Source organism: Mercenaria mercenaria, chromosome 7, assembly GCF_021730395.1.
Source record: "Mercenaria mercenaria strain notata chromosome 7, MADL_Memer_1, whole genome shotgun sequence".
NCBI classification, from domain to species: Eukaryota; Metazoa; Mollusca; class Bivalvia; order Venerida; family Veneridae; genus Mercenaria; species Mercenaria mercenaria.
In genome coordinates this window covers 5,713,675-5,737,132 of record NC_069367.1, presented here as the reverse complement: position 1 = coordinate 5,737,132, position 23,458 = coordinate 5,713,675, and the positions used below count along the sequence as shown (strand labels likewise).

The following is a 23,458-nucleotide window of genomic DNA, read 5'->3' as shown; positions in this document are numbered from 1 at the left end:
CAAGGTCCAAGGACACAGTATCACCAATACAAAACCATACAACGGTATATGTGTAGAAGGAAAGACTCACACCAAACTACATAAACTAAGAAAACAAATAGGAGTAACAATTTTATTCAGTCCTTAAGACAGTTTGATAGCTGCTCGCCCCAAAGTAAATGAAAGTATTCGCAGGTTTAGTCACAAGAAATCGAAGTATAATGAGTCGTAACATGTTTTTCCTGTCCTCATGTACTTTCCCAATTTTATAACATCATGTTTTCTTTTATCTACAGCGTTTTAGAATGTAAGTGAACGTTTAAGTCGAAATTCGCATGCGTCTGTAAGATCTTCTAGAAGCATATCACGCAACCAAGCACAATAATTTGAATTAGTCTGTTCATAAGATGTAATAAAGTGCGCAACACCCTCACGTCCCCTAGCCCCAGGTAAGGTGGACTACTTTCACATAATATAGGGGGAATGATTTATGCCTTTTTGAAGACTTAAAGCAAGAAATAGACGGATAAACAATACTTTATTCAGTTGAATGTCTACAAAAAAACAACAACAAAAAAACCCACTATACAGTTGATTTATAAAATTGAAAGATGAGGCTTCATAGAAGCTGGTGGCACAGCAAATACAGCAAGAGCTCTACATTGCAAAGATTCCCCGTCACAAATAGGGACTGAAGTAGAAAGATATAGCAAGAAGTAGTTTCGAAAATCCAAAATGTATATTATATGCAAAATTTGAAATGGGAGTGGTTGAAAAATGTAGGATGGGGATATTCTTAAGGAGAGAAAAAAGGATGAATACTCAGTCAATCTAAACCGCAGCAGATCTGTTATAAAGCAAATTTTATAAATTTTAGTTTTAACAAATTAACAGTCTAAGTACATTTCTCTGTTAATTTAAACGGCCTGTCAATTGCTATGCTAGATATCGTTCCAATTGACGAAATAGATTGCATGCTCTCAGTTATTCTTAATATGTACACTATCATTAAAAACAGCTAAAATTCACTGAATACATGCGTAACTGGAAAGAAAACCAGCAACAAACCTAAAACAAAAACAAACTTTATTCAAAGAATTTTGCATAATGCAATGTCAGTGTAGAATAACTACCAGAAACAAATTCCTGAAAATTAATGTAAAATCTTCACTGATCCTGATTTTGGAGATTTATGTAAACACAACAAAGTTCCATAAACACAACATTTGTTAATATCCAAAAATACTATTAAAGAAATGAAATGCTGACAATTTGTTGAAATAAAACATTCACTAAATAAATATTAATTTTATCCATTACGTTTGTAATAATAATTTTGATAGAAACTTTAACTGTAATTTAGCTGTAACCCAACATTTTAGTTCCAACAATCAGCAGATTAGAAAAATCTTTTCCTACATATAAAACTAAAACATTTTAATGCTTTCATTGCATTCCATGATTTCCAAGAATTTTCTGTTCGTATCAACATAATTATATAAATGTTTTTCATAGGAAAGGAAGTTGCAGGAAATTTCCGTAAGGTTCCAGACATAAAACAAATGAGCCGCGCCACGAGAAAACCAACATACTGGCTTTGCGACCAGCACGGATCTAGACCAGCCTGCGCTGGTCAGGATCCATGCTGTTCGCTAACAGTTTCTCTAACTGCTGTAGACTTTGAAAGCGAACAGCATGGATCCTGACCAGACTGCGCGGATGTGAAGGCTGGTCTGAATCCATGCTGGTCGAAAGCCACTATGTTGGTTTTCATATAGCGCGGCTCGATAGTAACTATCAGGATGTTCTTTGACGCTTAGTCTTGCATTTGGGGAAAAAAATCAAAGACATAAAATCATAGAAAGAGAAGGTTGTTGAACAACATTTAAAACATGTATACCACTCTACAAAACAATTGTGAATATACTGGTATATACATTGAAATTCGGAAAAGGACCACTTGAAGGGGTCACACTTACGGACAGTTCAACACCCTAACAACTCACCATTTTCAAAGTACCGTTTCAGATCTTTGTTTTGATGCATTTGCAATAACGTCTTCTGCTGAATTTTCTCATTTTTTGCAGCAATTGATCATTTTTATTTCTTTACAAATGACATTCATTCTTTAAAGGGGACATATTCGTCAAAATATTTTAAGTATCCATCGTACGGGACAGTACAGCAGAAGATGTGACGGGCAGGTAGACTTTTTTGTTAATTTGTTGTTCATTTATCAAATAGTTCTGTGTTTTGATTATATACTCCTAACCTGAAATTTAAGGGCAGTACCGAAATTGAGTAGGGAAAACACATACAACTAATTAATGCAACTACAGTATCAAATCAATAACATGTTTAAGAAAATAAAGTATAAGTGAATACAAAACAACATCTTATTTTACAATAAAATTTATATATATAAAAGTTCGATGTAATTTTTGCCTTGACTAATGATATATTTGAGTTTTATTTTTCTCATAATACAGCTTGTAAAATCACCTACACTAAACACACCTGTGTATAAAATGTTTTTATTTCTGTTAACATTGAGATCGGAATGTGTATAATTTACATCATTAATGGAGAGGAGACACCCCGAAGACAGCTTAAATCGTATAACACCGCCTACATCAAAGAATCCGATCTTTTCAATAGCTATACATGCTTGAAGTCCTAGTGTTAACAATAAAACTGTAAATACACGCATATATGACGTACATACATCCTTATTATTTGCGTTGCTGTACATTTTTATGTTATAAGATATTTAATCAGGTCTTTGTGGAACATTTAAGAAACAAATCCGACTTATCCTTGCATATGTGTATTTTACGAAGCGCACATGTCCCGATTTATCCATATTTCTATCACTCGAAGTCACTATAATGGCTGTGATCTAAAAGCAGCGATGTTGCCCCCTACCGACTTGGAGGATTAGTTCTGCTCATGTCAGGAAGCGATTATCATCTGAATATGCGGATTATTGCATGTCCACACGCATTTAATGTATAATATGTTTAATTTACTGACTAGAGGTTAGAGTTGGGGTTACCATAGTTACAGCATATATACACTAAAAATACTCTTCATTCGAGTTGCTTGAATTCTGTATATACTGGAGTCTCTAATATATCACATACGCTCCAGATATGGTTTTAGTCACAGTCTTTAAATAGTCAGTGACATTTCTTTCTTCAGCAATATCAAACAAACCGTTTTCAGCCAAACATTTCTTAATATATTCCACTGCGGAATGTTTATTCCCTATCAAATCTTCCAGTCTTGCCATGCAGAAATACAGGTGCGTTCTTTGGCGCTTTTTAAGCGAGTTAAATTGATGTACACTATGCAATATGCTCCTTGCTTCCTTAATACTATTTTCATCAGGCCGAATTTCAGTATCATTGACATTAAAAGTCTTTTTTATGCCGAATAGTAAGTGAACCCTTTTCAATATAATAGCATATTTCCAAACGTTTTTCTCTTCTTCCGTGGCTTCATTTACAAGTGCTAAAGCATTTTCATAGTCCGCTGATGCATTCTGAAAATGATCAGTCAATTTTGAATGCAAATAAGATTCGCTGTGCATGTAATGTTCACCTGTTGCAGAAACAAGCACTGGCAAGCAAGGTAAACATGAAGAACTAGCTTGTCTTGCGATAGCCATATGTTCTGATGCTATTTTTTCATTCCCTTTATTTGCCCAGTTTACTGCCTTGTATGAGTGATAAATCACATCGAAGGTTGTTCTGTCAACACTTATTCCGTGAGGCATAGAATCATGCAGACGTTTTAAGATGTTGGTTCGTTCGTTGCAGTCAGCATATTGCTGCGCCAAAAGAAAATACAAAGTCACACGTTTGTCGAGCAGGAGCTGTCTTTCTCCAGAATTACTACATGTACTTAACTGCTGATCATGAAAAGAAATTCCTGATTCTAGTGCCAAACGATTACCATTTGGAAAAGCATTATTGTCGACCTGTACTTTCACTCCAGTGTAAAACATGCTTATACATTCAGCATAAGGCAGTGCACGTTTTGGGACTGTCGTTGGAATATTTCTGTATGGATTCTTCAGACATTGCTCTAAGTCTTGTCTTACTTTTATTCTCTGTCCATTGAGAATGGTGCACATGTTCTGATATCCTGAAACATGTAACACGCATACAAACTGCTCAAATGAAAGTTTACCCGCTATATCCCAAAGAAATCTGTTAAATTGTAACAGTCGGTTTTTTGCAGATCCATCATCGGATGTCCGATATTTCTCTTGAAGTATTTTGAACTCGCTTTCATTGACATAGTTCAGTATTCTCGAGGTGTTTGATATTTGGATAAGGTTCATGCTCATTTTTGTATCTAAATCCATATGAGCAAATACTTTTTCTATTGTTCTCATATCATCAACATTCATAGGAACATTTGAATGAACGGCATCCATGATTATTCGCTCAACGCTCTATGGTTTATCTCACGAGCTGAAACGAGGATGTGTTTGAAATTTTCATTAATTTCGTACTAGTCAATGTGATTAGAACTTTTATCATCATTCATTTTGAGTTTGTATCGCTAAGGCATGTGTTAGATATATAATAACTTCATGTTACATTTCAATAAAGAAACTTTAACGCTATGATTTAAAATTCAAATGACTGCCATTCTTACTTATATCGTTTAAACGTTATAAAAAATAGTTCCTAATTAAAGTACCTACTTGTATAAACAGTCAATTTAGCATATTGCTTAGCGCGTCTTCTCATAGAAGAATTTTCTGTCTTTAATTTCCCCACCAAATTCAAAACAGGTTTCCAATTCAGCTTTCTATTTTTCATTTTGACAGTCATTATTTTGTGACAACGCATAAACACTACACCAGATCTGGTCAATAGGTGTTAAATGAACTGATTAACAACAATTCATTGAAAAGAATATGTACTTCACAGTATTAAGATTCACAAAACAAGTAAAAGAAATCCGATCTAGGTAATATCACAACGAAATGAGAAAACATACATATATTATTACGTAAATTCATTTATGAACATGATATTTAAAAGTTATTTCATGTAAATTTAACCGTTTTTAAATACTAGTATGAGATATAAAGTTGTAAATATTGCTACTAAACCAGTGTTTTTATTTAAATGTACTGTCTCCAACCAATATATATATACATTGATATGACTTTTTTAGGTTTATTTTCCTATATGCTTTATATATTAACACGTTGGTGCTACATTACTAATCTTAATCAACAATAAAAGAGAAAGCGGTTAATGTGTTGCAAAATTTGCCCGCTTTTAAATGGACCCTGAAAGTCATGTGTGAGTCATGTAATGTAGATCCTCTGAACATTTTTACGAAGTTTTGAAACGACGATGTTTACTTTCCTGCATGTAATGTTCAATAACGTTGATAAAATCCTAATATATTTCCGGATTCTACCATTATACGTACTTTTAAAAGCTAATGTTTGAGGAAGTCTGGCGGGTTTTTATAAGCCCTTTGCTCTCAAAATGTTTGACACTGTCGTTGACGTTATTTCTCGTCTAGGCGAAGGAGGGGAGGAGGGTGTGTGGGGTGTGCAGCTGAGGGATGTTGCATATTCTATGACATCCCGTGACGAAATTGAAACAAACCAGGTATATTAATGATGCATGACTTGCGATTTATGCTTCAATATTTTTTTTTTTTATTTTAATATTTTGACAAAAAAGTAAGTCTTTATGTGCTGTAAGTAGAGACAGTACCTAAGTTTCTCAAATCATAGGTTTGAAGTTAAAAAGCTTTGAAATGAAAGCAAGTGACCATATATTTCTCAAAAATAGATATATAGGCAATATTTCAACCAGAAGCGTAGTTATGAGCTTTGAATGTTTTCATGTAAAAGAAAATTTTGTGATCAAGGAAATGTAACTCTTCTTGAACATGGAGAGCAGAAACATCAAAGGGACATAATATAGTGAATATTTTCTACATTTTCTACGTGCATTTGATTTAACATTCAATTGTGATCTAGGGGCCTCCGTGGCCGAGTGGTTAGAGTCGTTGACTTCAAACCATTTGCCCCTCATCGATGTGGGTTCGAAACCTCATTTGGGGCGTAGAATTATTCACGTGAGGAAGCCATCCAGCTGGCTTACGGAAGGTCGGTGGTTCTACCCAGGTGCCCGCTCGTGATGAAATATGCACGGAGGGGCACCTGGGGTCTTCCTCCACCATTAAAGCTGGAAAGTCGCCATATGACCTAAAATTGTGTCGGTGCGACAATAAACCCAACAAAATAAAATAAAAACAATTGTGATCTAGACTGCTAAATAATGATCCATGGTACTGTGTGCAAAACAAAAACAACAACAAAAAAAACAACAACAAAAACATCTGGAGCAGAAAGCAAATATTTAAGCTCTATCTGGGACTCGAACCCAGGAGCTCTCACACCTAAGGTAGACACTTTACCATTTCCCTATAACAGCAGTAGCTAATAGCTATGCAGTTTAAGTGCACCTATTACATTACGTGAGTGAACTGGAACAATTTTGTGACAATAATATCATAATCGATGAGCTCTGGATTATCGGCGTATTCGCTTTGTTACCTAACGGCAATTTTCGTGCAAAGAAAAAATATAATCTAATGCTGCCAACGTTTAAATCGGACAAAACTGCCTAAATTTCTCTGACGTGTTGTTCAGAGTATGAACTTACTAACTGGTAGTACCAGTGAAATATAACTTACACTGAATCTTTTATATTTGCCCATTTAGCAGCTGGCGAACGGCAAAGATGGTGAGCTTTGCCCAAATATAAGCAATTATTTTTCCAGTTTTGAGAGGATTTCAATTGATAGGAAATTGCAGTTACAAAATAAACAAGAGTGCCAGAATGTCACAATATACGCCCGTCACAGCAAATTTCTTTACTCTAGCACCTGTATTTGCAAATGGAATTTTAATTTTGTGGTTGTTTAGTAATCATTGTAAGTCATTTGTTTTTCTAAGTCCACAAAAAAACTCCTTACCAGGTAGAGATACATTAAAATACACCTAAAATTTGAAAGTAACATCTATGTTGTACCACAGAAAAGTGGTCTTGTTTTTTCCCTACGGTCAATTATAAAAAGTTACAATATAAGTTATTTATAGTAACAACTAAGGGAAGATAATCTTAAAAAAAAAAAAAAAAAAAAAAAAAAAAAAAAAATCCAAAAAAAAATTGTAAGTCCACACAAAAATCTTTACCAGGTAGAAATTGGTCAAAATACACCTCATAATTGGATGTAGCATGCATGTTGTACTACAGAAAAGTGGTCTCGATTTTTCCCTACGACTAGTAATGAAAAAGTTACAATATAAGCTATTTACAGTAACAACAAAGGGAAGTAATTCTAAAGAAGGGAACTGCGCAAGACACTTCGTCTCATGATGGTGTATAATTGTGCCAAGTTACATCAAAATCCCTCCATGCATGAAGAAGAAATGCTTCGGACAAAGTCATTCTTGTATCTGACCTTTGGCCTCTAAGTGTGACCTTGACCTTTGACCTAGGGACCTGGTTCTTGCGCATGACACTTCGCCTCGTGGTGGTGAACATTTGTGCAAAGTTATATCAAAATCCCTCTATGCATGAAGAAGAAATGCTCCGGACAAGGTTTTCATTCTTGTATCCGTTGACCTCTAAGTGTGACATTGACCTTAGACCTAGGGACCTGGTTCTTGCGCATGACACTCCGCCTCGTGGTGGTGAACATTTGTGCCAAGTTATATCAAAATCCCTCCATGCATGAAGAAGATATGCTCCGGACAAAGTTTTCTTTCTTGTATCCTTTGACCTCTAAGTGAGACCTTGACCTTAGACCTAGGGACCTGGTTCTTGCGCATGACACTCCGTCTCATGATGATGAACAATTGTGCCAACTTTCATCAAAATCCCTCCATGCATGAAGAAGATATGCTCCGGACAAAGTCATTCTTGAATTTGACCTTTGACCTCTAAGTGTGACCTTGACCTTAGACCTAGGGACCTGGTTTTTGCGCATGACACTCCGTCTCATGATGATGAACAACTGTGCCAAGTTTCATCAAAATCCCTTCATGCATGTAGAAGATATGCTCCGGACAAAGTCTGTGGACGCCGCCCGCCCGCCCGCCAGGGGCGTTCCCATAATACGTCCCGTTTTTCAAACGGGCGTATAAAAACCTTTCTGCAATACATGGAGTTATTAGCATTCTATATCAATCAGTATTATGATTAAGATCGACTGCCATTCATTCATTCCAAAGATTCATAGACAGAGTCCACTGTTTACATTTTTAAATCGTAACCGGTGCACTTGTAAAAACCACTTTATTTTGAAAAATTGAAGTATTCGAATAGCTATGGTACGGTCTCTACTGTAAGGCGTATAACTTCCTCTTTTGAATTATGAATTCCTTTCAAATCTTACTATATGGGTTCGCTTAAACCTGTACTAGGAGTAGTGAAGGGTGTTGCACATTTCTTTTCATCTGACAGACGGACTCGATCAAACCTAATTTGTTATTTTTGTGGTTACCTATGCTTTCAAATGATAACAATCCATTCAAATTTGAAAATAAAATGCAGAAAACAAAATCATATAAATATGTTTGCGGACACACATTTGTGATATTTTTATGTTGCAATTTAGCAACGAGACAGACGATAAATACACTATTTGCGGCTCAATGGTTTTCATGTAGCTTCAACAGATCTCTGGATGCCGATTGGTATTCGTACCGGCATAACTTGCATGTCAACTAGGCATAAAAATATGCTTTCTAGTTTTGTGTGCTTTGTGTAGCAAATAAAACACTGCCTTGATAAGATGCGTAGTAATATCAATTTGAAAACAAAGCACGCAAAACTAAACTCTGTTTCCATTCTAACACGCTCGAATTACACCAGGAAGGTATATTAATCTAGAATCCTTTCTGTAGGAGGAATAGCCAAAAGTAGATCATTTGGTGAAACGTGTTTTAATCGACAAGACAGTACGCGGTAAAATCCTTCTTTGTTTATATAAAAAAAAATCTTAAAACCTAAATATAATTGTATTTTTCGTTTCAGTAATACCCTGGTCACAAGAACGCTACGAGCTCCGTACGAGTAGGTTTCCAGTCGAATTTTGGCAAATTCGTTTGGCGGCCGTACGGACATCAGTGACTATTACGAGTACGAGCGTCGTACGGATTTTTTGAACTCGCAGAGGACTCGGGAAGTCGGTCACCGAGCTCCCGAGTTGTCTATGAGCTCGTAGAGATTTTCGAAGTCGAGAGCAACTCGCAAGAGTCCCGTAAGAAAACCGCGCGGATCCTGGAAGAGCTCATACGGGCATCTCAAGATGTCCCTGTGAATTTGGAAAAACTGCGAGGCTTGCCGATGCTCGCACGACTATCACAGGGGACTCGCACGGTTAACGCACGATGTCCGTACAATATTAAGGACACCGTGCGGAGAACGTGCGTTGTTCGCAAGGGACTCGCAGGTCCTTGTGATAGCAGTACGGGCTCCGTACGACTTAAATTCCTTAAAATTCATAATGGTATAGCAACAAGAGTATATTTCAAGTTCCTCCAGGTACTGTCGATGTGTGGTACAAAATGCAGCCACATCGTCTCAGACTGATTCATATGCGGCTCGCGCTGCACCAGGCTCGTACCAATTATGACAATTTATTCATAGCACTGCTGCTACAAGAATAGCTGAACACTCGGTGACGTACGTGTTGGGTAAAGTCCTGGTTGCATGAGCGCCTTCTGCTGGGCCAGTACGATACCCTCATGCAGAAACTAATGCGAGAGTTCCGGTTGGATTTTAAAGAGTTCCTACGGATGGAACCCGATATGTTCCGGGAGATACTGCAGAGAGTTGTATCCCGCGTACGAAAGCGTACAAAGTAAGTGTAAATAATTGTTGTAAATATTTGGTGAGTAATCGCTTCAGCTGAGTAGCAACAAATGGAAATTTTCAGACGCCGCCAATCTGGTTTATTCCTGTCGCATGTATAACGTACGGCCACGGTACGAGCGCCGTACGAGCAAAAGGATATCGTACGAGGTACGGCCGGTCTCGTTGAGAGCTCCGCACGACTTGTCTGCGATGTCCGTACGGATAGCCTACGATTGTATTCTCAAAGATTATACGGGACCCGTACGTACTGTGACCACACACTGCTACTGTTCAGAGATCGTAAAGGATTCTAAAACTGGTGGACTCGTACGATCTTTTAAAACCGTACGGACATCGTACAGTTTTGTGACCAAGGTATAAATTGGATCAGCAAACACTACAAGCAAAATGATACAAAACATACAAGAACCGTTGTAAAATAGGAAATAAATCAATGAATGCTTATAATTCCTGTCTTCATAAAATGCATTCACCAATCAACATAGCAGTTGCCATTGATAATAAAGGGAGAGTCGCACAACGGTTTGTTGGTAGAATACAAAAATGCAATTACCTCCCTTCCACTATTTACCTATTTACATATACTGGTTAATACAGTTATTGTAAGGTCAAATACTACTATATTACATGTAAAAACAGCAATATTGCACATCTGACAGAACTGGAACATGTCAGGTCTCCAGGAATAACATGTATATCAATATATTAACAGGAATTCTTCAACGTTGACATAAACATACACATACTAAAATTGGAGGGGGGGGGGGGGGGGGGGGTAATTTGTGCAAGGAAGGTTTTATTAAAGGCTACCATCTCACCAGTTTTTAAGAGTAAGTAACTGCCTTTGCAAAAGTACATCTAACACAAATATAATCAAAACAGAAAGCTAATTAAAAGAAGCTTACAACAGGTCATCAAGGGGCAATAACCGCTTTTAACTGAACCAAGAGTATGACGTGCACAACGGCATCATATACCATGACTGATGTGCTACATCATATTTCATCAAACTACCTAAAAGAAGATGCGCTATTTAAATGTCATTAAAGAGGCAATAACTGCTTTTGACAGAATCATCAGACTACATCAAAATACCTGAAGTGTTGATTGATCAAAATCGAAACAGCGGCTAAGTCTTATTTGCGTAATAAAAAATCACCAAGGTCATTTACTTTGCGCAAGTACACAAATCAGTAAACTAAGTGAATTGTCAGATGACCGAGTGTTAAATATTCTGCTGTTTTTGTCATTCCCTTTCGTAGCATAGTCCAATGCATATCAAATAAAATCTGGAAAGTAGATCCCTCGGAAGCACCGAGAACAATGCAAACAGTGAAAATTGCAGACTCGGTTTGATTGGGTCTGTTCATGAGCAGTAATGGAAAATGCAACACTGCTCACGCCCCCTAGCACCGGCTTAAGCAGTATTCAATCTTCAAATCTAAAGGAATTGAAATCAATGATCCCGAAGGACCAGAAAATATAACAACACTTGGTCTGTCAATATTTGTTCTAAGAAGCATTGAGTCATGCAGACGTTGTAAGAATGTGATTCGCTCATTGTTATTAACATATTGCTATGTGTACAATACGCAATTGAGTCAACTGCACAGTGGCATATGGAATTCAGCAGGTTGCTCTGCGCGTACCAGCTTAAAGAATTTTCCGGCCTTTTCCACACTCACCTTAGGTTTCTAGTTTTACTTTCTATTTTTACATTTTGACAACTATCTATTGAAACAATAGGTGATCAGCGTACATCTGAAAAGAGTTTCTTGTGACGCAGGGCTGGTGTCTGACTGATGTGTAACATTCATTGACAATGTCTTTAAGTTTGACTCAATACCAAATCTAATAACAATGGCAATAATGCAGTAGTAAAAGCTTAGTTCTAGGAGCACTTTTCTGTCTAATACAAAACTATATCAATGAATGTATGTGTATATTATAAAAATGTGCATAAAGATACCAAGGATTAGAAGGACATGGACAGAAAATCGGACACATTGAGGTATCGCATTGGGAGGGTGAATAGAAAAAGCACCGACGGGGAGTTTAAACTGACTTGTGGTACGGCTAAATGTTCATATTTTTCATGGTACAAATCAAAATAACCGTTAATCCCAACCATGAACAAATGTTAAAGACACTATAGATTAAAAGTAACCCCCGTTTGATGATTCCCTGACGTACGAAATAGTAGCAGAGGTACGATATGTAAGGCACAAACATACTCGTGTAAAATATATAAACAGCAAGCCTTAAGAACCATTTTGTCATGTGTTCAATTTTTGGGAGGCACATTTACAAGTCAAACACCATTAATATCATTTATTTAGGTACTAAGTCGTAGTTATATGAGATGTTTTTCTTTAAATCTGAATTCTTAAAGTTTTTCAGCAGCAATTCAGTATAAAACATATAGAAAATAATTCAAAACAATCACTTAGCACCATTTAGCAGAATTTATCTAGAGTAACACATATCATAATTTACAATAATGCTGGCATTCAACAATAACATGATAAAGCAGTCCAGTCTGGATAATGGTGCAAACATTTTTGTAGGTGGTCCACGCGTCAGTTATATTTAAACAATAGAAAGTAATTTGTCATGTATTAAAATATCATAGAGGTTAGTTATTGCTGTAATACTGTTATGTCCTCCGTATTAAGTGGCGTATGGCCGAAACGGTAAACATAGCATTTAATAAAACAGAAACTAGACGATGTGTCATTCATGTAACAAGGCCATATCGCTTACCTGTTGAAGGTAGGAAGTTCTTTCAGATGGCCAGCCATTACTAAAATAGTATCTTCCGAACTTGTCTGTCTTTCGCTTCATTCAAAGTAAATTTAGTATAAGTATATAATTATTTTTCATTATTTCTTTGTTTAATCGTCACACAGACACAGTTGTAGGTTATATGGCATCTTTCTAGCTTTTGATGGTGGAGGAAGATCCCAGGTACCATTCCAATCGTTATTTCATCACTTGCCGGTGCATGTACCTGAGGAGAACAACCGACAATCCGAAGGCCAGATGGATGGCGTCCATATATGAAAGAATTCTACACAATGAAAGAATTCTACAAATTAGGCGAGGTTAAAAATCCCAAGTGATGAGGGACATGTCATTAGACCATAGCCGCTCGGCCAAGGAAGAACCTCAACTGGCTGCGATACATGTAGCAGTACTTCCGCGATAATAATTGCACATACGTGGATCTTATTGCAATTTAAGCCCAGTGTACGTGTATACGTGTATACATACAGGTAACATATTATGCATCTCATACTGAAAACACCGCCGAGGTAGCCTAGTGGTAGAACGTCCACTTCGAGTGTGGGAGGTCGTGGTTCGATCCCCGGCCGTGTCATACCAAAGACGTAAAAAATGGTACTAAAGTCTGTCCCATCCCAAAGGTTAACATCAACTTTGAAGCACACTGACAAAACTGCAGCAGCTATCGTCAAAGTATATACGTTTAGATAATCTATAAAAAAGTCACCCTCGAGATTTTCATTGGTTTTCCTCCAAGTACGCTATTTGCTGAACAAATGCCATATTTATTTTTCCAACGGCAGTCCACTGTTATGAAAAATCGGCTGCCATTGGCGATTACTCTCTAAAAAGGAGAATTACACGAAATTCCACGTGAAAAACATGGGGAGCAACTCAAAACATCATTAAAAAGAAATAACAGCCTAAAAATGCCACTGTTTTTATTATAAATAGCACGTTAAAATTCTATAAATGTCCGTATGATGTATTAAATAGGTACTCATTTACGGCATAAGATTTCTGATAAATAAATTTAAAAAAAAAACAAGAACGGCTTCACGTGCTTCGCGTGTCCGGTATCCTTGCTGAAAGATCAAAGCGGAAAGATCAAACATGACCGGTGTTTCTGACATTTTGATAAATCTACGGCGTTTTTTTAGAAGGAACAGAGGACAGGTAAACCACGGTATCTGAACAACGTTACCAAAAGACTATCTGAGGCCACCGGTTTGTCCAGAATTGCAATATTCAAGAAACAGAGGAAGGTATAAACTGAATTCACTTACTTCAATACTTGTGAATTTTTGAATATTGTCAAAATCCAGTTTCCAAACAATCCACAATAATATCCTGAATTATCCAACCTATCACATACATCCGATTCATTACTGAAATGTCAGTGTCACTATCGATGATAATCAGGTATCAATTGTCCATACGTATGAAACAATGCTTTGTTTACACCATTTTCCATACATATGGTCCAAAAAATAACCTGTAGATCTAGATTTCTATATTCCTTCGTGTTTATTTGCATTCAAAGTTTCCAGGCTATTTAAAGCTTCCATTTGAATCTCTCTAAATCATCAACTGTCCTTTTTTATTCCCTTTCTCCATAAAAGCAACCGCTTTTTAGGAGAAAAAGACAAAAGAAAAAAAACACTCCTGATTTACACACATGAATCCTGCAGCGTTTAAAAATGTCACCCCACAAACATTTTACACGTCATAAAATCGACCAATCAATTTTAAGAATGACGTAACAGAACTTGTCATGAATCGGGAACATATCCCTCTTGCATATATTAAAGGGGAAGTGATCAACCAGCCAGGTACTTCTAAAATAAATATGTATTTTTGCAACGTTGAAGTAACTGAGTTGGAAGTCGCTGCGTTTCAATTTTAACTTGGCAAGTCTTGTTCCTGTATGGAATTCGCAAAAACCCCTCTTAATTAGCTCCGTAAAAATGGGCATTAGATCCATACCAAAAGCAAGCCCGGCTCCAGGACCGGACCGACCCCCCCCCCCCCCCCCCCCCCCCCCCCCCCCTCCCACTTGGCTGCGAAGTGATTTATACTCATCAAAGATGCACCCTAATATTTTGGTGAAGGATTTTTTTCTCAAAATTCAGACCCAGAAACGCACCAGAAGCCGCCATTTCATACCTGAATTTCAAAATTTTCCTTGAGGGGAGAGCGCCTTGACTCCCCAATCAAGAGGGGAGAAACGAAACCCTCCATTACCTAAAACTTTCGACATAAAAACACCAGAGGCCACTATTTCATGCCTGCATTTCACACATTCCAGAGGGAGAGCCGCTAGTAAAGGTGAGTACACCCACAAGTAATGCACCTAAGGAGAGAGACCATTTCATACCTGTATTTCAATAGAAGACATTTCCATGGGAAGACCCATCAACTGACCCACTAACATGGGCAAAGGCAATCCCCTCCAATACTTGCTATGCGTCTCTGCGGTGACGTCTTCGTTATAGATTGATAATTTCTAGATCGGGCCTGAAAAGCAAACTCACATTGCAGGGGCTCACCAGGGTGGGCGCACATCGTGCGCCCGATCTGAAGGGTATACATTTATATAGTCGCAATTTTAGAGATCTGTTTTTCATTCAACAGATTCGCTTCGTTTGAAAAACGGTACATCAGTAGTATTTCTAGCAGCTATAGACGAGGCATGGAACATTAATCGAAGATGGCAGTATAATCGATGTTATTAAATTCCTTTTATTTGATTTAAAATTTAAAGATAGCATTTGTCAGCAATTTGGTATAATTATTTGTCAAGAAACCATTTAAAGTATATTTGCGAACGAGTTGTTTTCCGAATGGGGTGGCGGGGAGAGAGCAATGTTCCCAGTACCTGCTAAAACCCTGTACCCACTCTAAACCATTAAACCGCCCCTGTAATGCCGGCGTTGGCGTTCACAGCAAATGAAATCATATGTAAACTTGAATAACAATCACTGAAATTATTTATAAATCACACTGGGTCTGATGGTCTTTTACAAGGACGTATTATAAAGTCTGTAGATAAATATCTTTGATTAGTCTGGAGAGGATCCATGTATAAACAGACGGATTTTTTTTCTGGGTCCTTGGATATGTTCCAGGGTAATGTTTTAGCAAGCGTTGTAAGCTGGCATCTATAAACTGGATGCTTTATTCGGTCTTTATGACATGTCACTTTTTAAGTTTATCCCGGTCACGGTAACTTTGTAGAGGTATTCCAATTAACGTTGTAGAGGTATTCCAATTAACACTAATTAACATTAGGTTACGATTGGTTGACCAATTACTTTTTGTTCATACGCGTTCTTCTTTATTTTTGCAAGCACTGTAAGTGAGCCTTTATTAAGTTTAATCCATATGATAAAAATAATAATATAACGGTATAGTGTGTTTCATTCAGCCTGGTGGGGCGGAGTTAATCTGTGGCTTATGCAAATAATGGTAATCTAAAAAAAATCGAGTAAAAGGGGTAGAGCTACAGTGGTAACGGTAGTAAGATCAGGTTGCAGTTATACATCGAATCACATTGGCGCAGAAGGGATTGACACCGACCGCAAAAAAAAACAACAAAAAAAAAAACGGACTGGACCGAAAACTGTCGAACGGTCTCACGGCCGTTTTACCTAGCCAAACGGCTTTTGCAATGCTTTCACTATCGTTCTAATTTTCCCATATAGTTAGGTTTTTAGGTCCGCTATTCACATAAACACTGTCCAGCATACAAAGTATGTGCAGGAGTTTGGCCCATTATACCCAAGGTCAGGGTTGTAACTTTCTGTAACCTCACATTAACATTATTTAGCATGCAAAAAGTATGTGAATGTGTTATAATTGTTTCTAAGGTTAGAGGTTTTCAGCAACCTTTGTTATTTCTAAGGTTAAAAGTTTTTTGCAATATTTCTTTTTTTTTGTCATATCTTTGTTACTATTGCTTATATCTTACTGTAACTTCACCGTATAAACATTGTCCGGCATACAAACAAAATATGTGCAGAAGCTTGGTCCATTATACCTAATGCCAGGTCTGATTTGTTCTTTTAGCCAAATAAGACCCCTTTTTTACTGAAATGTTTTGACAAAAAATATTTATAAAATAGAGGTCTCTAACTGAGACATGAATTCATTTTATTGTCAAATCGCCGAATAGTGGAGCGCGCTGTCTTAAGGACAGCAAATAATATGTACGTTGTATCAAAACTCAGAACTTTACAGTTTTCGCAAAAAGTAGGGTTTTTTTTTTCATGGAGGGTTTTGTTTTCGGAAAAATATGAAGTATTATTAAGAGTATTTCAGTGAATTATCAAACTATTACAGTGAAATAGATCTGGTAATTTCAAGGTAAAAAACATCACTTATATGTTTCACTAGTAAGAAACTAAGGGTAAGAAACCTGACAGTCTTTTGATTTCCCACCCCACATTCACGCGTGTCTATAATGTATCAGTATTGAGCGTTTGCTGTTTATGTAAAAGATGAATTTTGTCAGATAAAAAAGAAAGAGATTTTGTTTATGTTACATGTTAGATCGAAATATCTCCATATTTTACATTTTCACTCAAGGCTATTCCGTGTTCACACGTATATAACATTGATTCTTTATTCTATAAATCATTACAAACTTAGTTTGAGAATGCACAAAACACTTCTTATAATTTCATCTTTGTGTATCCCAAATAATAATATCAGGATTCAAAAAGAAAGCTATTTAAAGGTGAAACCAATACCGTCACGGAGATTTTGCCTTGCCCGAGGATCGAACTCACGACACCGCGATCATTAGATCTATGCTCTCCCTATTGAGCTTAGCTGGCCGGCTGGACAAATTTCTGTTATCCCACATAAATTGCAATTTATAAACATTCAGTATATAAAAGGGCGTTCCATTGTCAAGATTGTTTCACATCTACACTCAACCGGAGCCGAAACCGAACCGATGCCGTTTAGTTCTGGAATTGGCTTTCAAATATACGCTGAATTTAAGTATGACTCTCTTGGCGGAAACGTATGCAATCGTTGGAAATGGTTACATGTGATCCATATTTATAAAATATCGCAAATTTGTTAATATAAGAATAATTTATACTTAGGTTTCATCCTGTGTGTACTAAATAGACATTTCTATTTCGAGTAAAATTATCTTACTTTTTTGTAGGAAAGTGGAGACGTTGTTTCATGCAGACCAACGGCAAGGACGAAACTGGACGGGTTCGATTGTGCTGTAATCAGAAGAACGATCTATTCTTTCAATGCAGACAAGAAATCCCTAACACTGACAGCACTGAAGACCAAACTACAGGAGCTTGGCATTGCGGTTTCAAGGTCCAGTTTGCACAGGATAGTCTTGAAGCTTGGATTTAGGTAGGCGTAACATCATAATGCAAAATTTATTTAAAAAAAAATACTATCATAAAAGAAAGACATCAAGGAATGTTGTTAAAAAAGTAAATTATACCTCACATAAACGTCCTACGCAAATTTCCGAATAGTTTAGCTTGAATAATATAATCAGTGAATTGATATCACAATTGCAATATCTCTGTTATATATACAGGTGCAAATTATATTATTTTAAACCTTCTGTTTGGTGATATGATACTTTCGAAGCAATGAACAATCTTGCCGGAACAATCTTGAATAGGCGCTTTTATTATATATAAATTCTGTAAAAAGTCGGCTTGTTTTTCACAATTGAATATGAAAAGAGAGACAAAATTTCCGTATTGTACCTTCCGTATTGTATGCTGCCGGACTATTTACATTAATATGCATAACCCGACACATTTCTATAAATAGCGCACATAAAAACTTCACTTAGTTCCATTTAATATCGATAAACATTGAAGATTTCGTTCAAGAACGAAACATAATAAACTGGTCATTATAACAGAAGCTAGATCTTGGACTTTGTATTCGGCTCTCGTGGATTGTGCAAGGTAGGATCAGACTCGGCGCTTGCGCGCCTTGTGAGATCCGATCTGGCAAAATCCACTCGAGCCGAATACTGCATCCAAGATCAAGCTACTGTTATAATAAACCTATTGTATATTATATGTTCAATTGTTATTCTAGTGTGAATCCCTGATTATTATATCTTCTTTTTGAGCACAAAGTTGAGAAATTGTGATCGGTCATTGCCCTGCGTCCGTCGTCGCCCGTCGTGCGTCAATAGTTGCCTTGTTAACACTCTATAGGCCACAGTTGTAACTAAGTCTTTGTGAAACTTGGTCAGAATGTTTGTATTAATGATCTCTAGGTCAACTTTGAAACAGGGTCTTAAGGGTTCAAGAAGTACATCAATATATCAGATCAAAGAAAAATCATCTTTAACAAAAATAACTCTTGGATTCCCTTAAATAGTTTTAGCTCGACTATACGAAGTATGGGGAGAACTATCCTACTCGACCCGGCATCAGCGTCGGCGTCCTTCAGCGTCCACAACTTGGTTAAAGTTTTTTTTTTACACTTTATCTTTTTTCTTCTTATCTCTGTAATTACTTGATGGATTTGATTCAGACTTAAAATAATTATTCCTCATCATCACCCACATCATCAGACATAAGGGCCATAACTTTGGCACAAATATTTCAAGATATATCCCCCCTTTTCACTTAGATATTCAGGTTAAAGTTTTGAAGCACTTTCACTTTATCCCTGTTATTACTAAATGGATTTGATTCAAAATTAAAAGAATTGTTCAGCATCATCACCCACATCATATAACACAAGGCGCATAGCTCTTGCACCAATATTTTAGGAATTATGCCCCCTTTTTGCTTAGAATTATTTTGATACATTCTATCTTTACCTCTCTTATTACTTAAAAGCCCGCCCGCTAAGCACAATAGGTAAAGTGTTGGTCTACGGATCGCGGGGTCGTGTGTTCGATCCTCGGGCGGGGCGTATGTTCTCCGTGACTATTTGATTAACGGCATTGTGTGTGAAATCATTAGTCCTCCAACTCTGATTCATGTGGGGAAGTTGGCGGTTACTTGCGGAGAACAGGTTTGTACTGGTACAGAATCCAGGAACACTGGTTAGATTAACTGCCCGCCGTTACATGACTGAAATACTGTTGAAAACGGCGTTAAAACCAACACAAACAAAAAAGCTTATTACTTAATATTTTTGACACAGACTCAAGCTATTGTGCAATAATTTCATCCACCACTGGAGTCATTAAACACTTCAGTGACAGCTCCTGTTTCCTCAAATGTGCCCAGTTTCACTAGCCAGCATCGAATTACTCGGGTGCGCTGTCTCCTGTGACAGCTCTTGTTAAGTTAGGCTAGGACTTTGATATCTGGTGTGTAGCACCATCTAGTGGTCCTCTACCAAGATTGTTCAAATTATTCCCCTAGGGGCAAATATGGCCCTGCCCCGGGGGTCCCAAGTTTTACATAGACTTTTATAGGAAAAAAAGTTTAAAAATCTTCTCGTCTGAAACCAGAACACTTAGACCTTTGATATTTGGTTTGTAGCATTGTCTTATGGTCCTCTACCAAAATTGTTCAAATTGTACCCCTTGGGTGAAACGAGGCCCTGCCCTGAGGGCCCAAAGTTTTATATAGACTTATATAGGAAAAAGCTTTAAAAATCTTCTTGTCTGAAAACATACGATCTAGGCTTTTGATATTTGTTATGATGCATTGTCTAGTAGTCATCTACCAAACTTTTCAAATTATGCCCCTGGGGTGAAAAGAGGCCCCGCCCTGGGGTCACTTAGTTATTATGTGAGTTATATAGGAAAAATACTTAAAAAATCATCTGATCCTATTTCCAAGACTATTTAATTATAATTACCTCATGACACCAAGTAATATGATGCCACTTGACTGTGACCTTGACCTACTGACCTACTTTCTTGTTTTTTCTTAAGATACAACCTTGAAATTTTGATGACATACACAGTTTTGCACACAAATCGTAAAACTGAATTTCATTGACCATGAAAGTGACCTACTGACTTTCTTATTATTTTATCATCAGTTTGACATTTGAAACATGTAGCTCATATTACACAGGTGAGCGATCCAGGGTCATCATGACCCTCTTGTTTTCGCAATGGTTTAAGTGGTAAAGGTCGGAATGCTATGATAAAATATATAATTAGGGAAAAGATAAACCGCGATAAACCTACTCTGTATATTTATATAGCCAAAGCGCGATACAACTTCTCGCAAAGATGTGTTGATGTAAGTCGACGTTATCTTAGTATGCAAATCAAAAACAAAAATGATAATAAAACAATATCAAAATCCCCTTTCCTACCATACAGGAATATATATCAGGTTCCAGCGGAATATAAAATAGGCTGAAGTAAAACACTGTTACGGATTTGGTGTAGTAAAATAAGGAAAGAGCGTTTAGGCAGACTCGATTGTGTACCAAATTTTCGCCCAATACACCTTCGACCGAATTATATTCGTTTGAGTAGGATTAGTTACGCTAGCATCAGTTTGGTAAGCTGGCAGGACCGATACCAATCGTGTGACAGGGATAGGCCGTAGTTGTATGAATCGGGCCCACCTAGTAATATCGTTAAATTAGTACAAGCTTGTGAAATGATTACTGTATATACATGGGTGTGTTACATGAAAAAATTATGAACCGGTATCTTGACTAAGAAAAAAGAATCTGTTCACCAGTATTGTGTACATCTATTAGGAAATAAGGCAGAGCAAAGTATCTTACATTATGTTAAAGCTGAGTGATAGACATATTTCTGATCATTATACACATTATGATAATTTTGATTCATTTTTGATATCGTTATATAAACCATCCTGGTTTTCATCAACAGTAAGCACGTTCTGAAAATAAAAGTTAAAACGTATCGTGTTTTTTTTTTACTTTTCACCATCGTGGTATGTGTTAGTTGTCTAAACTGCAAACAGTCACATAATGAACATAACATAATTCGGACACTTTTCACCTGAATTATAGCGGAATATCTAAATTTTCATTGAAAAAAGTAAGAACCGCTAGGATGTGCTCTTTATAAGATTTAAAGGCGAGAAATACGAAAAAAATATCTGTGTATTCCAAACACACAGTCTTCAATCTTTATTTCGATAAAATTTCATTTATGTTCGATATTTTTATATATTTTTTGTCTAAGGTCCAGAGCCTCAACATAACATAAAATCTAACTCATTTCAATGTATCAAAAATGTATTGAAAATAAAAAAAAACGAGAATTAGAGATAATATGTATTAATAAATAATAAAACAGCGCACCATGGCGACATTCCATTAAAATAATGGCAAACGAGGTCTTATTCCGTTATTATTTTTCCTTTACTTTCAGATTTTACAAAGGGTGTGTTGGCAAACGCTTTGTTAAGGAAAGGCAGGATATAGTTGCTTCACGGCACACATATTTGAAGAAAATCAAAAAGGCCAGAGAAAATGGGGACATTGTAGTATACGTGGATGAGACATGGGTGAATGCGAACCATTGTGTGAAAGGTGAATGGAGTGATTGCAAGTTGAGTGAAACGTCCAAGTTGGTAGGGAATGAAAGAGGCGCGTGTAGGTTCATTCCATCTGGTAAGGGTAAGCGTTTGATTGTGCTTGATGCCGGTTACAGAAATGTGGGTTTGATACCCGGAGTTGGAGATGTGTTTGTGGCTCAGAGCGATACAGGCGATTATCACTCTGAAATGAACCACAAACATTTCTTCAACTGGTGGAAGAATACCCTCCTTCCTGTATTACCGGGCGCAAGCACAATCGTTATAGACATGCCTCATATCATTCTATGCTAACTACTGATACTAGGTCACCGACAACGGCATCACGGAAGGACGAAATCAGACAGTGGTTACAAACATAGACAGATTCCTTTTACTGACGACATGATTAAGCCCCAACTTTGGAGATTGTCAGAAGGAACAAACCACATCCTAAGTACATCGTTGATGAGCTCGCGATGGAAGCTGGCCACCAGGTTCTCCGTTTGCCCCCACGCCATTGTGAGTTAAATCCAATTGAGCTTGTGTGGGCTAAAATGAAGGGCCATGTGGCCAGAAACAACTTTTCTTTCAAGCTTAGAGATACCATGGCCCTCTTCAATGACTCACGGGCACTGATCACACCTGATTACTGGAACAGGTGTGAGGACCATGTTATCAATAAGGTTGAAAAAGAGTTGTGGCGCATTGACGGTGTACGAGAAGATGAGGTTGCGCCTATTGTCATTCCCCTAGGTGAGGCAGACGACAGTGACACTGAGGAGGACACAGAGGACGAGGACGAGGAGGACGACGTTTACGAAACCATGACTGATGCTGATACCTTAGCAGATGGAATGAACCACACGGCTAGTACGAGTGATAGAGAGAGTGATAATGAGGATGATGAAAGTATGGTATGTGGGAAATGTAAATTGCGAGAGCCAGACGAGTGCATGCAGACTGACATTGAGTGGGTGTTTTGTGATGCGTGCGAGAAATGGTTTCATTGTGTGTGTGTGAATGTTGAAGGATGTTAGTAAGTTAAATACTTATTTTGTTCTGAATGTGAATTGATATTTCATACAGCTTTTTAAGTCAAGATTTTGATATACCATTACAATTAACAGTTGATTTCTATAACATTTTTCTATATTATTTTGAACAAATTAACTTAAATTTCTTTGATTAATTTCTTATACACGTATTGGTGTGTGATTATTTCATTATACATTCAAATTTAATTAATGATTCCACAAGCGTGTAAATTACAAACAAAATGTA

The 23,458-nt window shown here is 37.1% G+C and overlaps 1 protein-coding gene across 1 annotated transcript; it reads right to left on the bottom strand.

The window, feature by feature from the left end:
* Nucleotides 1-1,025: 1,025 nt before the first annotated feature.
* Nucleotides 1,026-4,915, bottom strand: LOC128558407 (uncharacterized). The gene is made up of 2 exons (XM_053547426.1): nucleotides 4,697-4,915; nucleotides 1,026-4,460 (listed from the first exon to the last, which is right to left on the bottom strand). The coding sequence occupies exon 2, from the start codon at nucleotides 4,421-4,423 to the stop codon at nucleotides 3,107-3,109; it is 1,317 nt and encodes a 438-aa protein (XP_053403401.1). The 5' UTR covers nucleotides 4,424-4,460; nucleotides 4,697-4,915; the 3' UTR covers nucleotides 1,026-3,106.
* Between the last annotated feature and the right edge of the window lie 18,543 nt (nucleotides 4,916-23,458).

Excerpts from the sequence above, each read along its gene's own strand:
- LOC128558407 (XM_053547426.1), bottom strand. The coding sequence starts at position 4,423 with ATGGATGCCGTTCATTCAAATGTTCCTATGAATGTTGATGATATGAGA.